Source organism: Aquarana catesbeiana, linkage group LG05 (assembly GCF_042186555.1).
Source record: "Aquarana catesbeiana isolate 2022-GZ linkage group LG05, ASM4218655v1, whole genome shotgun sequence".
In the NCBI taxonomy this organism is placed as follows: Eukaryota; Metazoa; Chordata; class Amphibia; order Anura; family Ranidae; genus Aquarana; species Aquarana catesbeiana.
In genome coordinates, this window is record NC_133328.1 from 635,103,455 (window position 1) to 635,127,704 (window position 24,250).

General features: G+C 47.3%; 1 protein-coding gene across 1 annotated transcript in view; it reads left to right on the forward strand.

The window, feature by feature from the left end:
• NRBP2 (nuclear receptor binding protein 2) overlaps window positions 1-24,250 on the forward strand; it is a 176,383-nt gene that overhangs the window by 119,216 nt on the left and 32,917 nt on the right. The window contains exons 9-16 of the mRNA XM_073632374.1: window positions 1,333-1,388; window positions 9,204-9,296; window positions 9,390-9,522; window positions 17,089-17,191; window positions 19,609-19,659; window positions 19,979-20,114; window positions 20,201-20,254; window positions 22,049-22,112. Coding sequence (XP_073488475.1) covers window positions 1,333-1,388; window positions 9,204-9,296; window positions 9,390-9,522; window positions 17,089-17,191; window positions 19,609-19,659; window positions 19,979-20,114; window positions 20,201-20,254; window positions 22,049-22,112 — 690 coding nt within the window. The remainder of the gene's footprint in view (window positions 1-1,332; window positions 1,389-9,203; window positions 9,297-9,389; window positions 9,523-17,088; window positions 17,192-19,608; window positions 19,660-19,978; window positions 20,115-20,200; window positions 20,255-22,048; window positions 22,113-24,250) is intronic.

The following is a 24,250-nucleotide window of genomic DNA, read 5'->3' on the forward strand; positions in this document are numbered from 1 at the left end:
CCACCCCTCTATACACAGCACCGTACATATCATATAGACTACTACTGCCTGCTCCTACCACCCCTCCATATACAGCACCGTACATACCTTATATACTACTACTGCCTGCTCTTACCACCCCTCTATACACAGCACCGTACATATCATATATTCTACTACTGCCTGCTCCTACCACCCCTCCATATACAGCACCGTACATACCTTATTAAACTACTACTGCCTACTCCTACCACCCCTCTATACACAGCTGCGTACATACCATATATGCTGCTGCCTGCTCCTACCACCCCTCCATACACAGCACCATACATATCATATATACTACTACTGCCTGCTCCTACCACCCCTCCATACATAGCACCGTACATACCTTATATACTACTACTGCCTGCTCCTACCACCCCTCCATACATAGCACCGTACATACCTTATATACTACTACTGCCTGCTCTTACCTCCCCTCCATACACAGCACCGTACATACCATATATACTACTACTGCCTGCTCCTACCACCCCTCCATACATAGCACCGTACATACCTTATATACTACTACTGCCTGCTCTTACCTCCCCTCCATACACAGCACCGTACATACCATATATACTACTACTGCCTGCTCCTACCACCCCTCTATACACAGCACCGTACATACCTTATTAAACTACTACTGCCTGCTCCTACCACCCCTCTATACACAGCTGCGTACATACCATATATACTACTACTGCCTTCTCCTACCATCCCTCTAGCTGTGTACATATCATAAATGCTACTGCCTGCTTCTACCATCCTCGATACACAGCACCGTACACTACATACCATATATACTACTACTACCTGCTTCTACAACCCCTCTATACACAGCACCGTACATACCATATAAACTATATAAACTATTGCCTCCTCCTACCACCCCTCCATACATAGTACCGTACATACCATATATACTACTGCCTGCTCCTACCACCCATCCATACACAGGACCGTACATACCGTATATGTTACTGCCTATGTCTACCACCCCTCTATACACTGCACTGTACATACCATATATACTACTGCCTACTTCTACCACCCCTCCATACATATCATATATACTGTCTGCTCCTACCACCCTCCATACCAAAAACCGTACATATCATATATACTACTGCTTGCTCCTACCACCCTCCATACATATCATATATACTACTGCCTGCTCCTACCACCCTCCATACATATCACCCATCTTTCAGCCAGTCATTCCTATTAAGTTTTGGAATTTCAGTATTCTTTTGGGCCTGCCTATCTCAGTTTGCTCCTCTCTGATGATTCCCATCTTTCCCCCAGCTATAGAAGAGTGTACCGCTGTGGATATCTTCTCTTTCGGGATGTGTGCTCTTGAGGTGAGTCCTCTTTTTGTCTGCAGATCTCACAGAACATCATAAGGTTCTCATAAACTCCAAAAGACTGAAAGAACTGTGCATTCATTTTAGAAGGATCTGCCAGTGCTTAGTCTGCACTGGTTCTGATCACCATCCGCGAGTCCCAGAAAGCAGGCTCAGAAGTGGCAACCTCTACTTCTCAGATGTCCCTCGTTTGGCCGGTGCCAAGGCTGGCGGTGTCTGAACATATGGAAATGACTGTTCAGGTCACCGAATTCCTATATCTGAACATCAGTTCCCAAGGTACTCTGTCAGAGCCCATGTGACCAATGCCGAGGCACTGGTCATGTGTTACCATCACAGGACATATAGGCCTATTTTATTCTCTTAAGGCCAAGTTCTACAACAAAAGTTGTTTCATTTACACTATAGGGAAAGTACAATGTATTATCTGCGAGCGCTCGTTTTGAGTTATTGCTGCAGTGTTAACCTTAAAAGACAACTGTACTTTGGTGCAGCCCTCCTGGTAAAATACTTATCTTCCAGTGATCCCCATTGTGCGGCCCCCTACACAGACTATGCAATGAAAATTTCCCACCAGGTCCTCTTCCTACTGTGGCTCCCTTCATTCCTATGTGTGTGCCATTCTCTGCTGGGTGACTGGAGGATATCATGAGTTCAGCTCCCCCATAGGAATGAATAGGGCACGCATGCAAAGTAGGAAAGGATCCGACGGGGGGCATTTTTATTGTAAAAGTTGTGTGGGCCTGGGAAGGGCCGTACTTTGAAGATCACTGGAGCCGGGAGGAAGGCAAGTATTTTTACATGACTATGGTATTAACCACTCCCAGCCCACGCAGCCCCAGTCACGCACTATTCCTATTACAAGGGATGTTTACATTCCTTGTAATAGGAGTAAAAGTGATGAAAAAAAATGTCAAAATAGAAAAAAAGAAATAAATAAAGAATAAAAAAAAAATAAAGAAAAAAAATAAAAATAAAATCAAAGCGCCCCCGTCCCCAGGTGCTCGCGCACAGAAGCGAACGCATAGGTAAGTCGCGCCCACATATGTAAACGGCGTTCGAATCGCACATGTGAGGTATCGCCGCGTGCGTTGGAGCAAAAGCAATAATTCTAGCCCAAGACCTCTTCTGTAACTCTAAATTGGTAACCTGTAAAAAAAAATTTAAAGCATCGCCACCGGGTTTTTTTTTTACATACCGAAGTTTGGCACCATTCCACGAGTGTGCGCAATTTTAAAGCGTGACATGTTAGGTATCTATTTACTCAACGTAACATTATCTTTCACATTATACGACAAAATTGGGCTAACTGTACTGTGTTTTTTTGTTTTTTGTTTTTTTAAATTCATGAAACTGTTTTTTTTTTCTTCCCAAATGCGCGAGTTTCTGAATGTTCCCGTCGTCTTCTGGGACACGTGCAGGTCCCAGAAGGCAACGGGGGGGGGGGGCGGATAAAACCACAGAATTTATTTGCTTCACCACCGTGACATTGGACGGAAGTCCTGAAGAAAACATGCAAAAAAGGCACCAAAAAGAAAAAAAGAAAAATATCCAAAAATGAGAGGGGGATGGGGTCGTCAATTGTTTGAGACCGAGTTCTCTTTTTGCCTCCGTTTTAGGCTGATCTATGGGATTATCTGTAAAAACATTGAATGGCTGCGGGGTGAATATAAAATGTTTGTTGATCCTCTCCCTGTGTTTTGGCTCACGGGGAGAAGTTCCAGAATTCGGGATCTTTGGGATGAACACGTGATCCTCTATTATGGCTGGGAATGTTGGCACATGGGACCTCCTGCACTGCTCCGCAGATCTCACCGCCCAGCGCCGAGTGTGGATAGGAGCCCACATCTCTGTCCTTGTCTGATTTTTTCCAGACCTTTTTTGGCATAAACAAAAACTTTCCGAATTCAGCCCACACATTCCGCTCATGTGATATTTTCTGGATGTAACCTTTTTTTTGCTTCTTTAGGACTCCTCACATTCTGTTCAGTAATATCGCTACAGTCAAACCTTGGATTGTGAGCATAATTCGTTCCAGAAACATGCTTGTAATCCAAAGCACTCGTATATTAAAGTGGAGGGCCACCCTGAAAAAAAAAAAAATGCACCAAAAATCCTAAAAAAAATAAAAAAAAAAAAACATTTGAAAAAAAAAATTTTTTAAACTTACCTGAACCCTCCCTTGTTGCTAGGCAGTCTTCCTAATCTGCCTCTTCCTATTCCGCGGCGTGTTCTGCTCCTCGGTGAGCGGCCCCGTTGCCTTCTGGGAACTGTGTGTGTTCCCTGAAAACCACGGGGGCCATTGGCAGAGCGCCGTGCCGCTCGCGCGTGCGCAGTAGGAAACTGGCAGTGAAGCCGCAAGGCTCCACTGCCTGTTTCCCTTACTTAGGATGGCGGTGCCGGGACCCGAGAGCCGAGGGACGGGTCGGCCTCGGGCGGCCGTCATCGCGGGCACCCAGGACAGGTAAGTCTACTTATTTAAAGTCAGCAGCCACAGTGTTTGTAGCTGCTGACTTTAAAAACAAAATTTAGCTGGCCGGAATACCGCTTTAAAGCAAATTTCCCCATAAGAAATAATGGAAACTCAGATGATTGGTTCCACAACCATTTATTCTTAAATCCTTCAGTTTATAGACCATATAAAAAGATTATAGCAATGTGATAGGTTGTATAACCATAAAATGTCCATCCACAAATGGAAGCCTCCACAGGGGGATTAGAAGCAAAATCCAGCAGGAGCTCCAGAGTATAAAAGAGAAGAGAGGCGCCTCTAAGTGTAGCAATATGTTGCTAAATGTTGGACCTTCATTAAATGTAATATATTGCTACACTTAGAGGCACCTCTCTTCTCTTTTATACTCAGTTGTGACATGACGCTACTTGTATATCAAGACATCGCTTGTATATCAAGTCACAAATTATTAGAAAATTTTGCTTGTCTTGCAAAACGCTCTCAAACCAAGGTCGTTACATTTTTCATCTCACATGTTTAGCACATTACCTGGTGGTAACTTTCATCCCTCCATCTCATAGAAAAATGGGAAGACAATGGTCTGCCTTAACGCGATGCACACTAATACATGGTGTAACTGCATTCACTAGTACATGAAGATGTGAACGAGCCCTTAAAGTAGTCCTCATAATAACTGTCTTAACCACTCGCCGACCAGCCGCCATCATTATACTGCGGCAAGGTGGCACGATCCCGCAAATCGCCGTAGGTGTACGTAGGCTCGGGAACCCGCTTTTGTGGGCGCAGCGCGCTCCCGTTGGCCAGCGGGGGGGGAGCCAATCAGCGTGTCCGGCGGACTCGATGTCTGCCGGCCACCCACGAACATTCCCTGCAGTGACAGATCGGTGATCTGCCAAAGTCAACAAGTAGGGTTGCCACCTGTCCGGGATTCACCCGGACAGTTCGGGTTTTGAATCATGTGTCCGGGTTTCAGACCATTTGAAACCCGGACACAATATTCAGAATGGACTGTGGCTCCCCAAGTAATCAAGTACCACACATGCCAAGTGCACAGGTGTGCGCACGGGGGCCACACCCACATACATGGACAGGAGAGAGGGCTTGATCTGCTCCTCCCCTTCCCATCCCTACCCCTCTGTCTGCCCACCCACACTTCAATCCCCAGTGTTCTGTGCCTCAGGAAAGGTATGTGTGGCCTGGAAGTTTGAAGCTCAGCTGGTGGATGAAAGATGTTGATGCCCGAGCCTCCATCCTCAGGTGAGTGAGCTCACCATCCAATGTCTGTAACTGAAGTCTTGAAGTCTCCCCCTTCCCTTCTCTCTCCTACCTCCAAGCAAGGGAGTACACTAAGGTTAGGGGTGCCCTGTGGACTCTGATGTAAGGTGGGCTTTAAGGACCCTAATTTAAGGGGGGATGCTGGGAACTCTGATGTAAGTTGGAGGTTTGGTGAGAAGTAACTCCTCTACATCAGAGTTCCCCTTTACACCAGAGTCCACAGTGTTCCCCCTTAAAAGTAAAATTGCCGCTAAAGTGTTCGGGTTTGGCTCGAAGAAAAGGTGGCATCCCTATCAACAAGGAAGATCTCCGTTCTGACAGGGGAGATCTCACAGATCCCGTCTTTCTGCTATGCAGGAAGACAGATCTGTGTGTTTCCCCAAGTCATACAGTCATACAGTTAGTAAACACACTATGTAAACAATGTAAACAGACAGATCCCCGTTCTGTCAGGGAAGTAGAGAGAGATCTGATGTCCTAGTGATCAGGAACAGCGATCTCTCTCCTCCTCCTCCAGTCAGTCCCCCCCCCCCCACAGTTAGAAACACCTCCCTAGGGAACACATTTAACCCTTTGATCGCCCCTGATATTAACCCCTTCCCTGCCAGTGTAATTAGTACAATAACGGTGCGTATTTTTAGCACTGATCACTGTAATAATGTCACTGGTCCCCAAAAAAGTGTAAAAAATATCAGGTGTCCAATCTGTCCACCGCAATGTCGCAGTCCCGCTTAATAGTAAAAAAAAAAAAGATTCTATAAATCTATCCCCTATATTGTTGACGCGATAACTTTTGAGCAAAACCAATCAATATACACTTATTGGGATTTTTTTTTACCAGAAATATGTAGCAGAATACACATTGGCCTAAACTGATGAATACATTTTGTTTTTTTACATTTTTTTTTTGGAAATGCTTTATAGCAGAAAGCAAAAATATATATATTTTTTTTTTTCAAAATTGTCACTTTTTTTGTTTATAGCACAAAAAATAAAAACCTCAGAGGTGATCAAATACCACCAATGGAAAGCTCTATTTGTGGGTAAAAAAAGGACATAATTTTAATTTGGGTGCAATGTCGCACGACCGCACAATTGTCAGTTAAAGCGGCGCAGTGCCATATCGCAGAAAATGGCCTGGTCAGGAAGGGGGTAAATCCTTCCGGGGCTGAAATGGTTAAAGTGTTACTAAACCCACAACAAGTAAAATCAGTCTGTATATGCGGTAAAGCATGCTTATTCTCAGTGCCGGGACAAGGTCATCTAGAGCCCAGGGCGAACATGCCAAACTGCGCCCCCCTCCAAGATGTATGAGCCCCTTCCAAAAAATTGAGCTCCAATCTGCATGCTTACCCCCCTAAGCATACATTTCCCCTCCTCCCAGTACAAAATCACCTCCTGTTGAAATCCCCTCTCGCAGCATAAATCTTTGCCCCCTTATCCCCCAAATCCCCCAGGACAAATGCACCCCCCCCCCCCCAAAATAAAAATCACCCCTCCTAGCACAAACCCTCTACCCTTCGAATTTCCCCTCTGAGTACAGGATTTATATAGCGCCAACCGTTTGCGCAGCGCTTAACAAAATGAAGGCAGACATTAAAGTTACATTACAATTTGGTACAAGAGGAATCAGAGGGACCTGCCCGCTAGAGCTTACAATTATACATAAAGGTACATGCTTTCCCCTGAGGAAGCGACAGGTCGATACACGTTGGGGAAACTAGCATCAGCTGTGAAAATGATATCATTGCCTAAGTTTATGAGATGAACACTCAGATATGGTCATCTGCCTGTACGACATGAAATATGTTCATGAGACTCAATGACTATGAATACAACATCAGCTGGTTGTTTTTTTTATACGTTTAATTTTTGATACAATTTGAAGGTTTTAAAGAACCAATTATTTTCTTTCTTTTCTTTTTTTTTTGTATTTAATGATGCCGTAAAAATAACCCCACACCCAGAACATTTTTATTCCAACTTTCTAGGTTTGTAGTAGGAAAGAGGTGGGCACAGGGTGATGCTCTGCAGATGGATAAATAGGTTTATAATAGGAGAGAGGTGGGCAGAGGGTAATAGTATGCTGAAGTAGTGCTGGGTTTATTGTAAGAGATAGGTGAGCAGACGGTGATGCTCTGCAGATGTAGAAGAGAAGCAGGAACAGGGCGATGCTCTGCAGATGTCAAAGAGAAGTGGGCACAGTTGATACTCTGCAGATGTAGAAGAGCAGTGGGCATGGGGTAATGCTCTGCAGATGTAGAAGAGAAGCGGGCACAGAGTGATGCTTTATAGATATAGACGAGATGTGGGCACAGGGTGGTGCTCTATAGATGTAGAAGAGATGCGAGCACAGGGTGATGCTCTGCAGATATAGAAGAGACGCAGGAACAGGGTGATGCTCTGCAGATGCAGAAGAGAAGCGGGCACAGGGTGATGCTCTGCAGATGTAGAGGAGAAGCATGCACAGGGTGATGCTCTGCAGATGTAGAAGAGCAGTGGGCAAGGGGTGATGCTCTGCAGATGCAGAAGAGAAGCGGGCACAGGGTGATGCTCTGCAGATGTAGAAGAGAAGCATGCAAAGGGGTGATGCTCTGCAGATGTAGAAGAGAAGCAGGCACAGGGTGATGCTCTATAAATGTAGAAGAGAAGTGGGCACAGGGTGATGCTCTATAAATGTAGAAGAGAAGTGGGCACAGGGTGATGCTCTATTGATGTAGAAGAGATGCGGGCACAGAGTGATGCTCTGCAGATGTAGAAGAGAAGTGGGCACAGGGTGATGCTCTATTGATGTAGAAGATATGCTGCACAGGGTGATGCTCTCCAGATGTAGAAGAGAAGTGGGCACAGGGTGATGCTCTGCAGAAGAGAAGCGGGCACAGGGTGATGCTCTGCAGATGTAGGAGGGAAGTGGGCACAGGGTGATGCTGTCCAGATGTAGAAGGGAAGCGGGCACAGGGTAATGCTCTGCAGATGTAGAAGGGAAGCGGGCACAGGGTGATGCTCTGCAGATGTAGAAGGAAAGCAGGCACAGGGTGATGCTCTGCAGAAGTAGAAGGGAAGCGGGCACAGGGTGATGCTCTCCAGATGTAGAAGAGAAGTGGACACAGGGTGATGCTCTGCAGATGTAGGAGGGAAGCGGGCACAGAGTGATGCTGTCCAGATGTAGAAGGGAAGCGGGCACAGGGTGATGCTCTGCAGATGTAGAAGGGAAGTGGGCACAGGGTGATGCTCTGCAGATGTAGAAGGGAAGTGGGCACAGGGTGATGCTCTGCAGATGTAGAAGGGAAGCGGGCACAGGGTGATGCTCTCCAGGTGTAGAAGAGAAGCTGGCACAGGGTGATGCTCTGCAGATGTAGAAGGGAAGCGGGCACAGGGTGATGCCCTGCAGATGTAGAAGAGAAGCGGGCACAAGGTGATGCCCTGCAGATGTAGAAGGGAAGCGGGCACAGGGTGATGCTCTCCAGGTGTAGAAGAGAAGCTGGCACAGGGTGATGCTCTGCAGATGTAGAAGGGAAGCGGGCACAGGGTGATGCCCTGCAGATGTAGAAGAGAAGCGGGCACAAGGTGATGCTCTGCAGATGTAGTAGGGAAGCGGGCACAGGGTGATGCCCTGCAGATGTAGAAGAGAAGCGGGCACAAGGTGATGCCCTGCAGATGTAGAAGAGAAGCGGGCACAAGGTGATGCCCTGCAGATGTAGAAGGGAAGCGGGCACAGGGTGATGCCCTGCAGATGTAGAAGAGAAGCGGGCACAAGGTGATGCCCTGCAGATGTAGAAGAGAAGCGGGCACAAGGTGATGCCCTGCAGATGTAGAAGAGAAGCGGGCACAAGGTGATGCCCTGCAGATGTAGAAGGGAAGCGGGCACAGGGTGATGCCCTGCAGATGTAATGCTAAGTTTGTAGTAGTAAAAAGAGCACAATACGATGCTCTGCAGACTTTTCTCTTATAATTAAAGCGGGGGTGGGAGTGGTCTAATGCGTAGGATGGAACACTGTGATTGGATAACTGTGTGCAGGTTCTGATGACCCGTCATTATGAGGACCAATCTCATTGCCTTGCAGATGGGCGTGCTGGAGATTCAGTCCAATGGGGACAAAGTGTTGGAGGAGAATGTAAAGCGAGCGATCAATGCCTTGGAGGACCCCAATATGAAGGTGTGAGAAGAGCACTTCTATGGGTCGATGTCTGGAGATCAGTTCGGCATGTCAACTGGTCCCGATTGACACTTTGTAACATTTATCTTCCAGGAATTCATCCTGCAGTGTCTCTCGGCTTCCCCGAAGAAACGCCCGTCTGCACACGACCTTCTCTTCCACCGAGTGTTATTTGAGGTTCATTCTCTGAAGCTCCTAGCAACACACTGCTTCCTCAACACCCCCTGTAAGCATTCAAGCTGAAGTTTAACCTGTGCGTATTTCTCCTTCCCTGGTTCCTCCGTCCCCCCTCATCAACATGAAAGATCTTCCCATTTGTAGGACATATCTTATATCAGGCCCAGTGATGTCATCACTGTCTCTCTGTTCTTCTCTATGCAATGCAGGCAGATCATGGCTAGAGGGAGGGGCCGGCAGGGGGCTATACATTGCTTCCTGAAAACATCACAGACCCCGCCCTCTGTACTCTTCTCAAGAGACCTCAGCCCTGATGTAAACAGTAGGCTTGCTATTGGGAGGAGTTATGCAAATTTCAGTATGATTTGATGGGTGGATGTGAGTATGGAGGAGGGGTGTTTTCCTAGGCAGGTAAAGGACAACCCATAGAGCATTGCCAGGTGTTCTTACAAGGGTTACCTTTTATTCATATCGTTTAAACCAGGGGTCTCCAAACTGAGGCCCGGGGGCCAGATGTGTCCCTTTGCATGCCTTTTTCTGGCCCTTGGGGCACTATTCCTCCCTCCCACTGACACCAATGATGGGGCACTATTCCTCCCACTGATACCAATGATGGGGCACTATTCCTCCCACTGACACCAATGATGGGGCACTATTCCTCCCACTGACACCAATGATGGGGCACTATTCCTCCCACTGACACCAATGATGGGGCACTATTCCTCCCACTGACACCAATGATGGGGCACTATTCCTCCCACTGATACCAATGATGGGGCACTATTCCTCCCACTGACACCAATGATGGGGCACTATTCCTCCCACTGATACCAATGATGGGGCACTATTCCTCCCACTGACACCAATGATGGGGCACTATTCCTCCCACTGACACCAATGATGGGGCACTATTCCTCCCACTGACACCAATGATGGGGCACTATTCCTCCCACTGATACCAATGATGGGGCACTCTTCCTCCCACTGACACCAATGATGGGGCACTATTCCTGCCAGTGACACCAATGATGGGGCACTATTCCTCCCACTGACACCAATGATGGGGCACTATTCCTCCCACTGACACCAATGATGGGGCACTCTTCCTCCCACTGACACCAATGATGGGGCACTATTCCTGCCACTGACACCAATGATGGGGCACTATTCCTGCCAGTGACACCAATGATGGGGCACTATTCATCCCACTAACATCAATGATGGGGCACTATTCCTCCCACTGATACCAATGATGGGGCACTATTCCTGCCAGTGACACCAAGGATGGGGAACTATTAATGTATTGTATTTTATTGGGATTTTATGTGATAGACCAACACAAAGTGGCACATAATTGTGAAGTGGAAGGAAAATGATAAATGTTATCACATTTTTTTTTACAAATAAATATGTGAAAAGTGTGGGGGGGGGAAGCCCCTTTTACTCCGATACCCCTAACTAAAATCTAGTGGAACCAATTGCCTTCAGAAGTCACCTAATTAGTAAATAGAGTCCACCTGTGTGTAATGTAATCTCAGTATAAATACAGCTGTTCTGTGAAGTCCTCAGAGGTTTGTTAGAGAACCGTAATGAACAAACATCATCATGAAGACCAAGGAACACACCAGACAGGTCAGGGATAAAGTTGTAGAGAAGTTTATAGAAGGGTTAGGTTATAAAAAAAATCTCCCAAGCTTTGAACATCTCACGGAGCTCTGTTCAATCCATCATCGGAAAATGGAAAGAGTATGGCACAACTGCAAACCTACCAAGACATGGCCGTCCACCTAAACTGACCGGCCGGGCAAGGAGAGCATTCATCAGAGAAGCAGCCAAGAGGTCCATGGTAACTCTGGAGGAGCTGCAGAGATCCACAGCTCAGGTGGGAGAATCTGTCCACAGGACAACTATTAGTCGTGTTCTCCACAAATCTGCCCTTTATGGAAGAGTGACAAGAAGAAAGACATTGGTGAAAGAAAGTCATAAGAAGTCCTGTTTGTAGTTTGTGAGAAGCCATGTGGGGGACACAGCAAACATGTGGAAGAAGGTGCTCTGGTCAGAGGAGACCAACATTCAACTTTTTAGCCTAAAAGCAAAACGCTATGTGTGGCGGAAAACTAACACTGCACATCACCCTGAACACACCATCCCCACCGTGAAACATGGTGGTGGCAGCATCATGGTGTGGAGATGCTTTTCTTCAGCAGGGACAGGGAAACTGGTCAGAGTTGATGGGAAGATGGATGGAGCCAAATACAGGACAATCTTAGAAGAAAACCTGTTAGAGTCTACAAAAGACTTGAGACTGGGTCGGAGGTTCACCTTCCAGCAGGACAACGACCCTAAACATACAGCCAGAGCTACAATGGAATGGTTTAGATCAAAGCATATTCATGTGTTAGAATGGCCCAGTCACAGCCCAGACCTAAACACTATTGAGAATCTGTGGCAAGACTTGAAAATTGCTGTTCACAGACGCTCTCCATCCAATCTGACAGAACTTGAGATATTTTGCAAAGAAGAAAAATGAGCAAAAATGTCCCTCTCTAGATGTGCAAAGCTGGTAGAGACATCCCCAAAAATCTGTAATTGCAGAGAAAGGGGGTTCTACAAAGTATTGACTCCGGGGGGCGCCATACATATGCCCCCCCCCCCCCCCCCCACACACACACACACACACACACACACTTTTCACATATTTATTTGTAAAAAATGTTGAAAACCATTTATCATTTTCCTTCCACTTCACAATTATGTGATACTTTGTGTTGGTCCATCACAAAAAATCCCAACAAAATACATTTATGTTTTTGGTTGTAAGATGACAAAAATGTGGAAAATTTCAAGGGTATGAATACTTTTTCAAGGCACTGTACTTTATCATATATGTTTTGGTTCTACGTGATGTGGGCACAGAAAGCTCGGCGAGGATATTGCCGCGTTGTAATGTGTTCATGTAATAGCCGGCAATTGGTGCTGATCCAGCCAGTTTACAGCTGCTCTATCAGGAATAAACAGACCATTTGCCTCAGCAGCCCATTAGGGGGATAAAATAGGAGCACTAATATCAATTAAAAACAATTTCACAACCACTAATGTCGTTATCCGGAACAATAATAACAGCTCAGTAAATGCTGCCTGATACAAGTGCCCCACTTCATAAATGATGCAGCTGCACAACCAGAGGAAAAACATTATTACCTTCTGAAGTGGTGGTGCCCAGTCCATGACTACGGGGGACTCAATCCGCGAGGGTGGGGTCTCAGTACATGAAGTAAGGGTCTCGGATCATGAGGGTGGACAAAGGGTGGGCAGGAGGGGCAGCTGCCCTGGGCACTGTGGTGTTATGTGAGGTGGGGGGGCACCACAAGGTGATTGGGGGGGGGGGGATGGGATTTGTGTTTGGGAGTGGGAACTTGGGTGGCAGCAGGAGGTAAGAATTGTTCTAGGAGGGGAAATTTGGGGAGGCGTGCTAGGAGTGGTGATTTGGGTGGGGGATTTGTGTTGAGAGGAGGGATGGGAGAAGAATATTTGTGCTAGGAGGGGGGATTTGGGGGGTTTGTGCTAGAAAAGGTAATATGGTGGGGGAGAGGATTTGTGCTAGAAGGGGGATTTTTTTGGGGGGAGGGGGATTTGTGCTAGTAGGGATGTTTGGGGGGCATTTGTGCTGGGAGAGGAAATTTAGAGGGGGGGGGTAGATTTTTGCAAGGATGGAGGATTGAGGGAGGGGAGTTTGTGCTCGGGTGGGAAATTTGGGGGGGTAGAGGATTTGCGCTAGGAATTTGCACTGGGAGGAGGGGGAATTAATGCTTAGGGGGTAAGCATGTAGATTAGTGCTCGATTTTTTTTTAAAAAAAATTTTGGGGGGGGGGTGGATTTTTGCTGACACACAATGCTCATACATCTTGGGGGGTGGAGAAATTTGGCATGTTCGCCCTGGTCTCTCGATTTACCTTTTTCCCAGCAATGACCACAACCTTTGAAAGTAGGGTTCCTGTAAATAAGCGGGAGCTCAGGACATGGGGGAGGGGTCTCAGTACATGAGGGTGGAGTCTCGGGCAATCAGGGTGGACCACAACCCTTAAGGGTCAGGTCAAAGTATATTAAAGAGGGAGCTCAGGACATGGTCGAGGGGTCTCAGTACATGGCTGAGGGGACTCCGTACATGAGGATGGAGTTTCAGTGCATGAGGGTGGGGTCTAAACATAAAGTACATAAAGGGTGGGGTCTAAACATAACGTACATAAAGGAAGGGTAGGGTTCCTGTACATAAGAGGGAGCTCCTTATATGGGGGAGGGGTCTCAGTACATGAAGGTGGGGTTTCAGGCTATAAGGGTGGACCACAACACTTGAGGGTCGAGTCCCAATATATTAAAGAGGGAGCGCAGTACTTGGTTGAGGGGTCTCAGTACATGGAGGAGACTCGGTACATGAGAGTGGGGTCTCAAACCATAAGGGTGGACCACAACCCTTAAAGGTAGGGACTTGGTACATTTAGGGAGGGAACTCAGTACATGAAGAAGGGGTTTCAGTATATGATAGAAGAAACTCGGTATACAGGGGAGGGTCTCAGTCCATGATGGTGGGGTCTCAGTACATGAAAGAGGGGAATCAGTACATGGGGTAAAGCCCATAAAGATGGTCCTCAATCCATGAGAGTAGAGTCTCCGTATATAAAGGAGTAGAATCAGTACAATGTACACGTGGGGAAGAGTCTCTGTACAAGAGGATGGAGACTCAAAACATAAAGGATTAGCCATTAACCAAAAGTGTGGGCTAACAGTATATTAAGCTCAGTGTGTAGCACCTCTGGACCCCTTTACATTACACAGCTGCCACACCTCTGGACCCCTTTACCTTACACAGCCCCCACAACTCTGGACCCCTTTACATTACACAGCCCCCGCACCTCTGGACCCCTTTTCATTACACAGCCCCCGTTCCTCTGGACCTCTTTTCATTACACAGCCCCCGCACCTCTGGACCCCTTTACATCACACAGCCCCCACACCTCTGGACCCCTTTACATTACACACCCCTGGACCCCTTTACATTACACAGCCCCCCACACCTCTGAACACCTTTACATTACACAGCCCCCACACCTCTGGACCCCTTTACATTACACAGCCCCCGCACCCCTGGACCCCTTTACATTACACAGCCCCCCACACCTCTGAACACCTTTACATTACACAGCCCCCGCACCTCTGGACACCTTTACATTACACAGCCCCCGCACCCCTGTACCCCTTTACATTACACAGCCCCCGCACCTCTGGACCCCTTTACATTACACAGCTCCCACACCTCTGGACCCCTTTACCTTACACAGCCCCCACAACTCTGGACCCCTTTACATTACACAGCCCCCGTTCCTCTGGACCCCTTTACATTACACAGCCCCCGCACCTCTGGACCCCTTTACATTACACAGCCCCCACACCTCTGGACCCCTTTACATTACACAGCCCCCACACCTCTGAACACCTTTACATTACACAGCCCCTGCACCTCTGGACCCCTTTACATTACACAGCCCCCGCACCCCTGTACCCCTTTACATTACACAGCCCCTGCACCTCTGGACCCCTTTACATTACACAGCCCCGCACCTCTGGACCCCTTTACATTACACAGCCCCCGCCCCCCTGGACACCTTTACATTACACAGCCCCCGCACCTCTGGACACCTTTACATTACACAGCCCCCGCACCCCTGGACACCTTTACATTACACAGCCCCTGCACCTCTGGACACCTTTACATTACACAGCCCCTGCACCTCTGGACACCATTTATGTTACACAGCCCCCGCACCTCTGGACACCTTTACATTACACAGCCCCTGCACCTCTGGACACCTTTACATTACACAGCCCCTGCACCTCTGGACACCATTTATGTTACACAGCCCCCGCACCTCTGGACACCTTTACATTACACAGCCCCCCACACCTCTGGACCACCTTTACATTACACAGCCCCCGCACCTCTGGACCCCTTTACATTACACAGCCCCTGCACCTCTGGACCCCTTTACATTACACAGCCCCGCACCTCTGGACCCCTTTACATTACACAGCCCCCGCCCCCCTGGACACCTTTACATTACACAGCCCCCGCACCTCCGGACACCTTTACATTACACAGCCCCCGCACCCCTGGACACCTTTACATTACACAGCCCCCGCACCCCTGGACACCTTTACATTACACAGCCCCTGCACCTCTGGACACCTTTACATTACACAGCCCCTGCACCTCTGGACACCATTTATGTTACACAGCCCCCGCACCTCTGGACACCTTTACATTACACAGCCCCTGCACCTCTGGACACCTTTACATTACACAGCCCCTGCACCTCTGGACACCATTTATGTTACACAGCCCCCGCACCTCTGGACACCTTTACATTACACAGCCCCTGCACCTCTGGACACCTTTACATTACACAGCCCCTGCACCTCTGGACACCATTTATGTTACACAGCCCCTGCACCTCTGGACACCTTTACATTACACAGCCCCCCACACCTCTGGACCACCTTTACATTACACAGCCCCTATCCCCCACAGCTCTGCCCCTTCCTACCTTATTTGGATATGCAGAGCGGAGCAGGGAATAGGAGGCAGAACGGGAGAGAGAAACGGCAGCGCTGACTAGACAGCGAGAGCTGCCGGAGTTAACGTTCCAAGTTAACCAGAAGGTGATTTGTAGCTAGGTGGTCCTAGCCACCAATCACCTGCTGGTTAACTTGCTGTTTCTTTCTCCTGTTCTGCTCCCTGCTCCGATGTCCTTTGTTAGTGCAGGCGGAGGCAATCCGGCGGCCGGCAATGGGTGTTACCCGGGTGCAGCCTGACACCCCCCTCAATGTGTGGCACCCAGGGCGGACTGCCCTCGTTGGTACGCCACTGCATTAACAAGAGGAATTAAAGCCAGAAAAGTGGCGCAGCAGCTTTATTGAATTTCCCTCATAGTCTGTTGACAAAGAGACTCAGAACCTAGGTGTGTTGACTATGGTACAGTTTTATGGTTAGTGAAGAGTGAAGCACTTTGGTGTCAGTGGAATTTTGATTTGTATTTTTTGAAAGAACAAATCATATGCTATTCAGAGTTGGACCTATAACATTACATGCAGTCTGAGTCAAGCACAACCCTCCTCTATTAAACTGTGGAGCACCCATCTATCTGTCCATCCCATCGTTCTCCTCTTTGTGCTTGGCTATCCCTCTGTTCTCTGCATACTGTGCTCTCTTTTTTTAAACTTTTCTTTCCTACCCCACACTCTTCTCATTCTTCTTTCTTCATCTTCTCTCTTTTTCTCGGTCTCTTTCTCATTCCCTTTTTTCCTCCTATTCTATGATGCTTGGCAATGTTTGCACTTAATGCCAAAGATTATAATTACACCCAAACACTTATCCTTCAGCAATACATTGATTATTATCAGTGACTATTGATGGGTCACATCACTAGTGAAAATTGGACAATGTGTGACCAGCATTGGACCAAAGTACAATGTCTTCTCCCAGTCCTGACCTGCCTGTGGACCTCGAGGGTCAAAGTGGGACACCCCATTGTGATATCCTTCTGTCATATTGTCTCTGCAGACATCACGCAGGATAGCCTGTTGGAAGAGAAGACCAAAATGATCGACCCTCAGGGTATCATGGCTTCTGTGCCACGGAAGGGACAGTCGGCTGTGCTGTGGAGGTGAGTGTGAACTGTATTGCTGAAAGAGTGGGTGGCTGAGGGCAATACATGGTTGTAAATGGGGTCAGCCAAGGCTGGAATGGGATCATGAAGAATTATACTAGCGAGCCAGTAGATGTGAGCTCTTAGTATTGGTGCTGGGCATGTGTGGAGGTGCATTGTGGTCCAGTTGCAGAAAACAGAACTATATTGAAATTTAAGTTTGGCAATGCACAACAAGCCAGGTGTGAGGACAACCTGACCGAGCACACTCACAGGATTACAGCGATGAGCAGTAGGTTGTGCTGACAGCGTCTGTCTCCAGGGGCGGAATAAGGCCTGGCCGGTCCATACTCAAATTGGGAGGATTCCAGGAATGATGGCATTTCCCCGTCGCTGTCCCTACTCATCTGGAACCTCTCCCTGACACTAAGCACTGTCCCTGACAGATGGGTGAACTGTCCCTACACTAACCACCTTGTCCCTACACTAACCAGCTTGTCCCTACACTAACCACCCTGTCCCTACACTAACCACCCTGTCCCTACACTAACCACCTTGTCCCTACACTACCCACCTTGTCCCTACACTACCCACCTTGTCCCTACACTACCCACCCTGTCCCTACACTACCCACCCTGTCCCTACACTACCCACCCTGTCCCTACACTAACCACCTTGTCCCTACACTAACCACCCTGTCCCTAAACTAACCACATGTGAAATGTGTGCCAAGCCCGGGAGTCAGCAAACAATACTCTACAAACAAATGGCCACTGCCCACACCTAAAACTGGCCTTTGCAGCAAAAAGCACATGAAAGGGCGGGGCATGTCAAACGAATCCAAGTACATTTTCCAGCTCAACTTACCAACCAGCCTGCAAACAACTGAATTGCTGCGTCTAACAGTATACGTCAAAAACAGGGGTTTAGTTTTCACACATTTGCAAATACCTGCGTAGCTGCAGGGCTACTTCACAGCACCCCAGTATTATCTGAGTTCCTAACCCCTCATTTTTTGAGAGTCTCCATAGTAGAAGCACATGCATTATAATGGATAGATAGAGTGCAAGTGAGCCTGGAGGGAGCCCACCCCTCCTTAAAAGAACAGGGGCGCACTGGACACTCAGCATATAGCACAATGGCAGAAAAGGTGTCCCTCACCAATTTTCCAACAGTACAAATGGCCACTGCCCCCACCTATAACCGGCCTTTGCAGAAAGGAGCACATGGAAGGGCAACGCATGTCAAACAAAACCAAAGCAAATTCCCAGCTCAACTCACCGACCAGTCTGACCCAAGATGGGTCGCCAGAGATGCATGGGGCTCCAGCATCCAACTGGATAGCTGCTCCCGTGACCCAGGAAACCATAGAGCAGTGGCTCTCAACCTGGGGGTCCGGACCCCCTTGGGGGTCAAATGATGATTAGTCAGGGGTCACCGAATCCTGGCCTGTTCCTGAAGCCCGTCCCGCTCTCCCAGCCTTTTCGCGGCTTCCCAGCTGGGCTGTTCCTGGAGCCCGCGGCCGCCCACTCAGCCTCTTCGCAGCCACCCATTCAGTTCATGGCATGGCTGGGGGGCAGAGACTAGAGGTCAGCTGATTGGTGAGGAATGTGAAGTGGGAGGGGCTGGAGGAGACCCTATCAACTGATTTTGGCATAGGTGTCACTGCTACAAGACACCACAAAGTCGGAGACACAGTGAGTAACACTACCTGTGAATATAGTTGCCATTAAAGGTCCCCACTACAGTTCTCAGATCAGAGATGACTTTGATCAAGAGCACCTAAGTTGGCTGATCAGAACTTCCCCCAGTACTGCCACTCATCCCATTCCCCCCACCAAGGAGTAAGAGAAAGAATAAAAATAGAGAGGGAGGAACAAAGGGAGCGGAAAAGAGGGGGAGGAACAAAGAAAAAGGCAGAGAAAGAATAAGAGAAAGAACGAGAAAGATGGCTAGAGAGAGGGATGGGGGGAAAAACAAGAAATTAGGATAGAGAGGGATAAAAGGGAAAGAAAGGAGAAGAAAAAGAAAGGAGTGGTACATCCTAAAATGTACCATAAGGGGTTTTAATAGTGTACATGTGGAAGGGACTCAGGGTGTGTTAAATATCTGTGGGTTGGGGGTACAAATTACTTGTCTTGCCTTGGGTGCTGACAACCTATGAAAATAATTTTACTGTTAGGGGTCCCCGCAACTTGGGAAATTTTATCAAGGGGTCACAACACTAGAAAGGTCAAGAACCAGTGCCATAGAGGAACCATGTTCCTCTTGACTTCCTCTCTGCAGTGCCGCTGCGGTTTGAGCACCACCTGCAGTGGAGAAAGCAGACTGCACCTGCCTACGAGCAAATCGGTCATTAGGACACAGGAGGGGTATTTGGCTAGAGGGGTTGCTTGTCTATAGAATGACCTCACACTTTCTCCTATTTTTACCAGGTATTCCCAGGTTGGGTCTATGGAATTGGACAAATTTCTGGAAGATGTCAGGTGAGAGGACGCTGTGGTCAGCCGTTGATGGCTTTGACTGTCTGGATCTCTCTCTTTTCAGTTTGACATTATCTAACCTTCATATTCTCACCTCCTCTCTCACATACTGGCTCTGCTCCAGATCTTCTTGGCCTGTCACAGTCTAAGTATTGTCTCTCTAATTACCTGTGTTATGGAGAATGTCTATTTTTTTCTCACTCTCACTCACTCTCTCTCTCTCTCTCCTTCTCTCTCCTTCTCTCTCCTTCTCTCTCCTTCTCTTTCCCATTTCCCCAACTCTCTGGCTTCTTTGAATTTAATGTTCTTGTGGTTCCCCTAGAAATGGGATTTACCCACTCATGAACTTTGCCGTCTCTCGTCCTCATGTCCTACCACGCGCCCTCTCACAGTCTCAGGAGGATCTACAGACGGTGAAGACCCCCACTCCAGAGCCGGTGGAGGTGGAGACTCGGAAGGTGGGCCACAGAGAATATCTTGAGGAGGTTTTCAGTTCATATGACCAGTTACCCCCAATGTTTAGTTATTTTCCTCTTCATTGCAGGTCATCCAAATGCACTGTAGCCTGGAGCGGAAGGAAGACAAGGCCCGCTTACATGTATGTAACACACGAGTCCATGCTACTAGAATTCCATGTATGAGTACTGAAGCTCCTGTGTGACGAAATCGTTCGTATATTCTTCTGCATATGATGAGGAAAAGAGTAGAAAGGAGGATGGGATCTCTTCATAGGTGGACATGAACTACGTATAGATCGATATCAGTTATTGATTCCATCTTTACTCCTATTGGACAAATAGTTTTAAATAATATTCCTCAGGTCTTCCAAGACCCATTTAATATTAGTTAAAACCTAAACAATTAGTACCTGCTAGCACGCCATACATTAGTCCTGGAAAGTGCAAGGCTCTATAGTATCTAAGACGCAAGGGCCAAAGTGCCATCCCCCCCACCAACCAGTGCTGGGATGATGCCATACTGTGCCCCTCCTCGCCTTTGGGTTAGGGTCAGAGCGCCCACATCCCTGCAATAAACAATTGTGCCCAGGGCAGCTGTCCCTCCTGCCCACCCCTTGTCCTGGCCCTGCCCCCAACTACTTTAGCAGCATCATTTACATGTTCTGCCCTTTTTATGTCCCCCTCTTGCTGAAATGCCCAAGATGGCTGCACACTTTTGCCTACCATGTGGCCTAGCCCTGGTCCTTAGGAAGTCTTCTCTGTTTCACACCAGCCCCTGCATTCCATTTGACCTCCAGTTTGGACTTCCAGTACACCCTTCCTCCAGTATCCCACAGTGCAATGCACCCAACCAGTGCCGGGACAAGGTCATCTAGAGCCCAGGGCAAACAAGTCACACTGCGTCCCCTCCAAGATGTATGAGCATTATGTGTCAGCAAGAATCCCCCCACAAAAACACAGAAGACTAATCTGCATGCTTACCCACTAAGTATAAATCCCCCCTCCTCCAGATCTGCATCCCTGCTGAAATCCCTCTTCTCAGCACAAATCCTTGCCCCCAATCCCTTAAATCCCTCCAGCTCAAATGCCCCCCCCCCCCCAAAAAAAAAGAAAAGGAAAAAAAACTCGCCCTCCTAGCATAAATCCTTTACCCTTAACATTTCCCCTCCTAGTACACATCTCCTCCCCCACTTCAAATTTCCCCCTAGCACAAATCTTCTTCCCCATCCCCTCTCCCAAAACAAATCCCCCTAAATCACCCCTCTTGTCACCCCCCCCCCCCAAATTTCCCTTTAGAACAATACTTACCCCCTGCTGTTCCCTGAATTCCCCCTTCCAACACTAATCCCCCCCCCCCCACCTCACACGATACCAGTGCCCAGGGCAGCCGTCCCTCCTGCCCACCCCTTGTCCCAGCCCTGCACCCACCTATTTGTTGGCATTTGAGTAAATCCAGGTTTGGGGATAGAAGGACTTAGGGCTGGTTCATTCGCACTCCAGAGCGTTTCTGCATTTTTAATGCGTTTTTGATGTGTTCCGGTGCGTTTTTGGTGTGTTTTTGATGCAGCATGTTCTACTTTTTTTTTTCTGGAACTGAAAAGCCCTGAAACTGAGCACACTGGTGGGAACTATGCCATTGGAAACCATATAAACTACTTTCCATGCATTTTTGATGCAGAACAAAAACGCACTGGACTGCATGGGGTGTGAACTGAGACTGAAGCCATGTGGTGGCCTAAAATAGTTTTTTGTTTTTTTTTTTCTTGTTTGATAGTGACAGGTCCACTTTAACCCCTGTCTCCCGTATCACAGATTTTTAGTATCCCTGCTGCACATTATTTGCTCTCTATACAAGCTGCCATTATAATTATTGTCCATTTCTACATTGGAGCTCCCTGTACCTTCCTCTGTGTCATGGGTCTGTCTTTTCACAGCTCACCCTCTACCTGAAGCTGGAGGACAAGCTGCACCGACACCTGAGCTGTGACCTGCTGCCCAGTAAGTATAATTACACCTTGTATGTTTTCCTATAAATAAAAGGGAATAATCATTCACCACAAAGTGGAAAACATAAAGAAGCACTCTAGACCAGGCAAGGAAATTCAGAACGAAAGGATTTGTTTTTGTGTTTTGGACAGTTTTGTGTTTCAGGCAACCCTACCACACAGGACAGTCAGGTCAACAGCTTCACTGTTCTCCAGTACAGCTAGTCACCTCCCCGACCGCAGCCTGCTGATTGGACAGTAAAGAAGCATTGCCACTCTGCTCACTTAGTTCTCTCCCTCTGTCGGCAAGCTCAGAGCGTTAGACTGACTGCACTGTACAAAGCAATAGAGTCCTAATAGGATCTCCGTGCTGGCCCGTTCTCTCTCCCTCAGTGCCACTAAGCAGAGGATTACATAAAGATCCTATAAAGACAGAATTCAGGTACCTATACCTGTCTACTCTCCCCTGTCACAGCCTCTGAGCTCATCACTAGACATGTGCACGGCCGAAAAATGTGGTTTTTTTTTTAGTTTCCATTGTATTCTTCTTCTTTTTTTTCTTTTTTTTTCATTTATCAGATCATTCGTTATGATCGGCATTCGTTGCTCATCACTAGACATGTGCGCGGCCGAAAAAATTTGGTTTTCTTTTTCGTTTCAGTTGTATTCTTCTTCTTTTTTTTTTTTTTCATTTATCGGATCATTCGTTGCGAACGGCATTTGTTTTTTTTTTTTCGATAATTCGTAACTTCGGATGCATTCGAATTCGTTACGTTCCATATGTTTAGATGCGGCATTCGTTATTTCGGATAATTCATAACTTTGGATAAATTCGTATTTGTTACATTCACTAACAGTTAACCAAATTTGAAAGGAAATTCCAATACCTATAATTTAATAGTTTATAACTATTATTATTCGTTTTTATTATTATTATTATTTATTCTCAATAAATAATAATTTAAAAACACTTAAATAATGGTTAATTAGAATAGAAAATACAAAAAACTCAAATATACAAATGTTTTTGGGTGGTTTGGATTTTCCAGTTTTCGGGTTTTCATTCTTATTTTTGGAATTTTTTTTTTCTGATTTTGGCATTTTTCATTCTTTCCAATTTTCGTTCTGTTAGAAAATTTGTTCATTCGAATGCTTCCGAATGACTGAATATGCCGAATTCTGACGAAAAAAGGAATTTGTAACAAAACAAATTGCACGTGTCTACTCATCGCAGGGGGCGCTGGTCCCAACAGCTGCTCCGTCCCTACAATGACTTGGGATGGGGCCTCCCTGGCTGCATTGGATTTTAAGAGGATTGTTTTAGATGTGATTTTGGACCATGTTGAAAGGGAGTCCAGTCTGGTAGGTAGGGGTTAGAACATTCTGCTGCTACTATATACTCATATGGGACAAAACACTTTAAATTGGCTCTAAAGTCTTTTTTTTTTTAACTTAACCACTTAAGGACCAGAAGGATTTACCCCCTTAATGACCAGGCCATTTTTGGTGATACGGCACTACGTTGCTTTAACCACTTGCCAACCACGGGACGTCCTGGGCTTGTGGGGATATATTTGAATGATGCCTGCAGCTAAGAGGCATCATTCAGATATTGCCGTTTTCAGCCAGCGATTCCCTACACCATAAGAACGATCATAGCGGCGGGTCAGCCGCTTGATCATTCTTACGGGCAGCGAGAGGGGACGTCCCCCCTCCTGTCGCCCTGCGGTGCCTCTACCAACTCACCGCTGAGATCGGTGAGTCGGAGAACGGATCCGCCAGCCCCGTATGTCCACCATAGAGATTTCCGGCAGACCAGATGGTCGCCAGAGTCTCTATGATCGTCGGAGGCCAGGCGTGATGTTATGACGTTACGCCCTGCCTCTGCATAAAAAAAAATGGCGGCGCCTTGGCGCCTTGGCCTTGGGAAGCCGAGATCGTTTTTTTTTTTTTTTTTTTTGGGATTTTAGGCTTCCCAACCTAGAGGTGAGATGGGTCTTATTGACCTCATATCTCACTGTAAAGAGGTCCGTTCATGCCATGTTCCTATTACAGGGGATGTTTACATTCCTTGTAATAGGAATAAAAGTGATCAAATTAAATTTTTTTAAGTAAGATTAACAATAAAAAAAAAAATTAAAGTGCCCCTGT